This window comes from Entamoeba invadens (genome assembly GCF_000330505.1).
Source record: "Entamoeba invadens IP1 unplaced genomic scaffold scaff_1105074725313, whole genome shotgun sequence".
NCBI classification, from domain to species: domain Eukaryota; phylum Evosea; order Mastigamoebida; family Endamoebidae; genus Entamoeba; species Entamoeba invadens.
Window position 1 is genome coordinate 1 of NW_004440263.1, and position 7165 is coordinate 7165.

At 28.7% G+C, this 7165-nt stretch overlaps 1 protein-coding gene across 1 annotated transcript; it reads left to right on the forward strand.

Annotated features, from left to right (window-relative positions):
- Positions 1 to 3622: 3622 nt before the first annotated feature.
- Positions 3623 to 4138, forward strand: EIN_473760 (hypothetical protein; the record flags this gene model as incomplete). Its single annotated transcript, XM_004255557.1, has 1 exon — positions 3623 to 4138. One exon carries the CDS (start codon positions 3623 to 3625, stop codon positions 4136 to 4138), a length of 516 nt encoding a protein of 171 aa, XP_004255605.1.
- Between the last annotated feature and the right edge of the window lie 3027 nt (positions 4139 to 7165).

Below are 7165 nucleotides of genomic sequence, written 5' to 3' on the forward strand. Positions count from 1 at the left end.
AGTCAATTCGAAATCCCTTTTTAGTTGAGTTACTGAATTTTCTCGATAAGTCAGTTGTATTGTCAGACGAAAAAACATTTAGAACAACTTGTTTTTATGAATTGTACGATAGAGAACTACGAGATCTCAAAAAAAGAATTAAAGAAGATGTCGTTTTCAATAATCTATCAGGATCTATTTCAACAGATATCATGAGTAAATATAATAATTCTTATATAACAACAACTCTCCACTATGTCGATAAACAATTTGAGTCACACAACGAAGTTTTGAATGTGAGTCCTTTTAATGTAGAACATACAGGAAAGGAAATTAAAACATATGTGAGTCAAATTGTTACCGATTTAAATTTGAATGTTAACAACATACAATTTGTTGCTGATTCGGCATCAAATAACAATAAATTGTCTGAAATTAATGGAAACAAAACTGACTGTGTTGCACACACATCGAATAATTTGTTTTCTGCTGTGATAAAACAAATACCCGGGATGAAAGCCTTCATGAAAAATATAAATTCTTTGGCCAAAACACTCCAATTTTCTCAAAAAACACAAAGAATATTTGAAGAGTTGTGTTCAAAAAATTGTGAAGAGCCTGGATGTCTTGCGACTTATACGAAAACGCGGTTTAATTCATGTTACCTTTCTTTTAGCAAATTGTTAAAAAGAGAGAAGAGTGTTAAAGAACTGAACAATGGGATTCAGTTCAATGAAGAGGGGTGGAAAGGGGCCAAAGAAATGTATTCACTCACAAAAGCAATGGACGATCTTTACAACAAATTGGCGGCGAACCAAAAAATTACTTCGTGTTATGTTGTGGGAGCTATTAGAGACATTTGGAATACAATTTCCTCTTCTATTTACTAACCGGAAGGTTTTCTAAAAAATATATTAAAACATAGTGAAATAGATGAAGATTATGAAGAAGAATCGGAAAGTGGTTTTATGGAAATTGAAGCTGGGACTATTTTTGGAAAGGACTGGAAAATGATAGCTCGATCTGAATTCGAAAAAAGACTGCGCGCTATTTCTCAAAAAGAAGAATATATATTTTAGCAGCTTTCTTTTTTCCTATTACTCGTGATGGTGATTTGTTTGAAACACAAATCAATACCTGTGTTCAAAGAGTGAAGGCTGAATTGAGTGGCATAAGTAATATAACACCACAAAGTAGTTCCGCTTTTTTAAATTCGAGTTCACATTTTCATATTGAATTTGCCAATTGGGCAATTCCAATGATGACAACTGATGCAGTACAAAGACGAGAAGAATCACCAATTGATAAAGCAATTAGATTGTATTTAGAAGATCATGGTGCGATAGAAAACGGAGAAAACTGTAAAAGTCCCGAAAGATATTGGCAAAACTGTATTAAACTAAACAACACGCCGATTATATGATATTGCCAGAAGTATCTCTCTTTTCACCCAACAGCATAGACTCAGAAAGAGTTTTTCGAATGTCGGTAAAATAGTCTATAATGAAAATTCGTCGTTTACCCCAGAAAACGCCTCGAAAGTGTCTTTTTTGAGACTACAGATAAACAAACAACACCAATAATAAACAGATTAAATGGTTTGGAGTCAAGTATGGTTGATTATTCTTCATAGATCTCAATGGTTGTGGCCTTAGCGAGATAAAACCTTGGATGATCTCTTTGATGAGCACTAACTCAACACTATACACGAGACACTTCAACATCAAAGACGCTGTTCGAACAGACTTGACTGTGTTACATTTTCTTTTTGCAGCACTTCCATGTAGAGTTTCGAAGAGTGATGGGAAATACAGTACGGTTTGATATCGGCGCTTGGGAAATACCAAGAGAATCTGCAACAGTTAAGTCACTAATGATGTCACAAAAATAGACCCAATGATTACATCAAACCGATGGTTTTTGATTGTTGTTGCACATAATGCATCCATGTAATATGTCTCGTTTCAACATGGCATAATTTTATACAAGCACAATATACAAATCATTGAATTGTATATTTAGCCCCCATATGATTGGTGTTGGATGATAACAATAAATGTGTTTCAAAAACGATTTCATTGAGCATTAAAAGAGCAATAAACTGCGAATCCAATCGAATGGTATTCAAGACTGAAGGAAATTACATTGACTTTCCAGTCGACGAATTCAAAGTGTAACAGAGTGTCAGTATGAAGTGTTCCAATCTGTTTTATGGGTGTTATTCATGTGACCACAAACAGAATTCAACAATTGATATTGATGTTTTGGAGTTTTCTGGCTGCCAGAGTGGCGTGGAGTTTGAGTCTCGAAAAACAAAGAAATGATCGACAACAACAAATTTGATAGATAACGAGGGATACAGAATCGAGTGTACTACAAGTTGTTCGACTTGTACAACAAGAACAAATAATCAACACATAAAATCATTTGAGTATAGGGCTCATTTAGATTCAACACTGTCATATGAGAACCACAAATACTGTCAGAAGTACCAAATTGGTTTGGATGTATAGAATGTTTCGATTCAATCAACTTAAATGGTGTTTGTTCAATAGTTGAAACGACCACAAAAATGTTCCTTTTATTTAGATAGTTACAACACAATTAAATGTGAAAAAAACATCGAACATTCACAAACAAAAACATATACAACTTTATGGAGTGATGATGTTGGATGTGAGGCATTATTAAAAGGACTGTGTATAAAATGTTATTCGAAATACTTTTTGAACAAAGTATATCCACCACAATGCGAGTTGTGTGGAGATAATTGTCTGACTTGCACAACACCGACTACGTGTTATATATTCTCAAATGGGTTTTCTCTTGTTAATGGAAGTTGTGTTTTACTATCAAATTGTTTTGTGTCAACGCCAAGTGGATGTACTGTGTGTAATAAAGGTTATTATCTAATTCTCGGCTCATGCAAAATGTTAAGTGAAATTCACTACAAATCTGTTGTTATGATAACAAATATTTGAGGTGCAATGTATGTTATGTAAAAACAACTATATTTTAAGTGACACACAATGTGTTGACATGTCTACTGCGCGTTGCCAAAGTGTCGACTTATCAACTTCAAAATGTGCAATTTGTGAAGAATAGTTCAAATTTGATGACAAAAAAATGTGTTTCAATGGAAACAATGCTATGCTCGTATACATCATCAGGTAATTGCCTTCATTATGATTTACAAATCTCACTTAGAACTTCCAATGAGGGTGTATTGGTTTGCAATACAGAAGTGAAGACTGTGTACTGCAAAGAAAACAGCAATACGGGGTGAACCAATTGTTATGACGTATATTATCTAAGTGGTACTGAATGTCTTCCATATGATAGGAAGTGTCCAAGTTGTGTTGGCAATGTTTCAACACATGCAAAGTGTAACGTGAAAGGTGGGTATTACCAATATGTCGAATTTACAACAATAAAAGACAAGAAGTGTGTCATCAATACAACACTTGACACTGTAAATTGGTTTCAGAATATGGGTTTGCGGTGTGTCTCGATGGTATTATCAAAACAAATATTAAAAATGCCCAAAGTGTGTTAAATTGCGTGCGACTTGTTCAGACAATAACACGTGCTCTTTATGTATTAATCTATATGTTTTGATATCAAAATAGTTACAATGTGTGAAATGGAATTCAATTGCAATAGTAAATCGTATGATCCAAAAACACGACAATGCAGTGAGCGCAGTGTAAGCAACAAATTTGGACCAAGTGGAGACGAGTGTGTTCACAAGACAAATGTACTCTCAATTATACTTCCAATCATTTTTGGTATTTTTATAGTTGTTATTATTATAACAATAAGTTGTATACTTTTTTGTATTCATTACAGAAAAGAAGAGAAGTTAAGGAAGTCACTTGTCAAAGAATTTTTGTTGAAAGATTTAAAAAAGAAAGAAGTTGATATCATATATATTGGCACTCAAAAAACGCATTTTGAAGGCGAAATTGCAGTTCAGAAAGACGGCGAATGCAAATTTATGATTGGCAACGACAGAACGTCTTTATTGAAAATTCAATTCACAACACAAAATGACAAGGAAAAGTTTGAGTTGAATGTTAAACCTTCCATACCAGTGAGTATCAAGAAAGGTCGTGCTGTTGAATTTACTGTTGCTGTCCATCCGCTGTGTACACTTTAAAAGACTGTTGACATCACTTGTTCAGTCTTAAACATCAACAAAGGCAAAATATCAGAGATAAAAATTCCAGTCAAATTTGCGTCAGAAATGTCGACAGCACTTGACCCAGACGAGTTGAAAAAAGTTCGAAAACTCAGAGAAGGAAGCTTTGGGATTGTGTTCAAAGGAACATATCGAGGAAATGTTGTTGCCATCAAAGAGATGAAGGAAATGGTTGTCGCCACTTAAAAAGCAAAAGGTTTTACAAAGAATTTGATTGTTGAAAGTTCAAGTCGAATTAACTGTGTCTATCAACCAGGTAATAATACTATTATGTATTATAATTTTAATTATAAATTGACCTAATTCATATACGTTTTTTAACAAGAATTTAACTATTAATTATAATTAATAAAACAAGCTGTTTAAATTATTTTTACAATACATCACAACTTGTTCAAAATGTATTTTATAAATTGGTTTGAAAACAATTATTTTGGTTTTTCTTTTTTGAAAAATTTGATATGTCTTTTTTTTCCTTATTGATCATAATAATTTTTTTGAGACAGTTTTGTGTTTTATATTTTAAACAAAGACATTATTAGGTTTTGTTTCTTTCGGTTCTTTAAATGAGCTGTTTTGGATTATTAACTATTTTTGAAACAAAAAGTAGCTACCCCTTTTTAAGTTTTTGAATCGGTTTTATCTTCGGTTTTTGGTTGTGAAAAAATTGGTGTCTGCATTCTGATAAAACCCAACCAAAATTCGGCAAAATTACCAAGTTGGTCATTCGGACCCTAGGTATATTATTGACATTGAATTAAACTATTCAATGATGTTTTAAACTTTGTTTGGTTGACTAAATTACATTTATAACGTTTAAACAAAATTTATGTAAAAAATCAAAAACTTTAAATATAAATGAAACTTTAATATAATGGTATTTAAAAAAAAATATAAATTTTCAAATTTTAATAAAAATAACAATCAAAAGTTAATTATGTTCAACATTTTGTATGTTTACTTTATGTTTTTTCAATTGATGAATAAAATGAATTTGTTTTATATATATATTACACAATAAAAGTTTTTATCATTTTGTTGATTATCATAGTTTTTTAAAATTACAATTCCAATTACCCACGTCATTTTTTTATAACCAAAATGTTTATTTCTTTTGTTAATCCTTACGTTACAATACCACAATTTCTGCGATAATTATTTAAGAAACCAATGTTGATAATTATCGGTTTCATTTATTTATTCAATAAAACTAAAAATAAAAATAAAGATTTAAAAGTTTCAAATAATAAAAATGATTTTTGATAATTGTTCATTATAAATACACAAAAAATTATGAATAATATTTGTAATATAATTAGTTTTTACTCATTTAAAAAATCTTTCGTTTTTTATTTTGAAATAATTTATTGATATTTTTTCAATATCAATAAATTGTTCAAAAATAATCATTTTAAATTAAATAAATTTTAATAAATTGTTTATTCTTCGGTTGTTACACAAATCAATTTTAAACATTGATATCAAAATTTGTCTGGTCGAATTGTTTAATTATTAAAATAGACATAGTGTTTAATAAAAATATTTATTGTGTTTGTTTTAGATATTTTTATTTTATAAAGTAGAATCTTAAATAACATTGGAATTGTTTTATATTTTACAAAATAAGACTAACTTGATATTGATTAAGTTGTAAATTTTATAACAAATTTGAAAACAACAAAACTCAAATTCAATAAATTAACAACATAATTAAAATGTATGAACAAAAAAGACAGTATCAAAATACATACAAAATGTGCGTTTTTTTGATTTTGTAACTTGTATATAATAAATTGATAAGTATGCAACATATAAAGTTTGAAATCACATACTGAACAACAGGAAATAAATTAAAAAGTTAACTTCGAAGTAATCACAAATTTTGGTTTATGATATGTAAAGACAAATATTTATCATCATATTAAATGGGTGTGAGTTGTAATAGTAAGTGTCATTATTTAATGTTTGTAACTTTTTGTTTTGTCTTTGGAATATAGATTAAAATTTTCTCAATTAATTACAATTTGTGTAACAAATATTTTTGAGATATTTGCACATGATAAGTTACATTGTGTTAATATGTTTAATGTACTAATCGGTATATTATTTTTAAATAATACAATGAAAAATGTGACATTTACAAATAATATTTATTTTCCAATTTGATTATTTATCAAACCTCAAATAATAATGATATTTTAACTTATTACATTTAACAATAATTAAAATATATCATTTTGTGTTATTTTATTTTAATTGTTTTTATATTCATTTAAATGATGTTAATCAATTTGGTGTTAATTATTGCTTTCAGTTGTTTTTAGTTTAAAACGGTGTATAAACATTGATATTATGTTTATCAATTTTGTCTTTTCATTTACAACAACAACGATTTTATAAAGGACATAAGTTATATTTATGTTATATCATCACCACTAGACACCAAAACAGTTTTAAACAATAGAATATTTTTTGTTGTACCAAAAATCAATTACATCAAATATGACTAAACAAAAGTCAGTTTAAAAGTAAACATTTTGTTTGAATTTACATTTGAAAACACAAAATACAAATAAATATGTACATGAACTTTGATACTATAGTCACTCTAACAAAGTTATTTGCTTTAAAATTAGCCAGTATCTTTTGGACTAAACTGAGTGGATAATTTATGTAAATTATTTTAAAACCCCATTGAATTCTTTTAGTTTTTCACATTTTTGAGTTTTTACCCAGGTTTCATTATTTTAAACATAAATACGACTATTTAATTAAAATAAGTTAATTTTTCTGAACACACAACGTTTTATACTGACTATAGTCAAAAAATGAAATCATAACCGATGTAATAGCAAAATTTTAGAACGATATTAAAACCAAATAATTTCAATGTGTGAATAATCAACAGTATATTTAAAATCAATTTCAAAATGAATGTAATATTAAACACTTTATCAACTCAATATTTGTATTGATACTTGATTT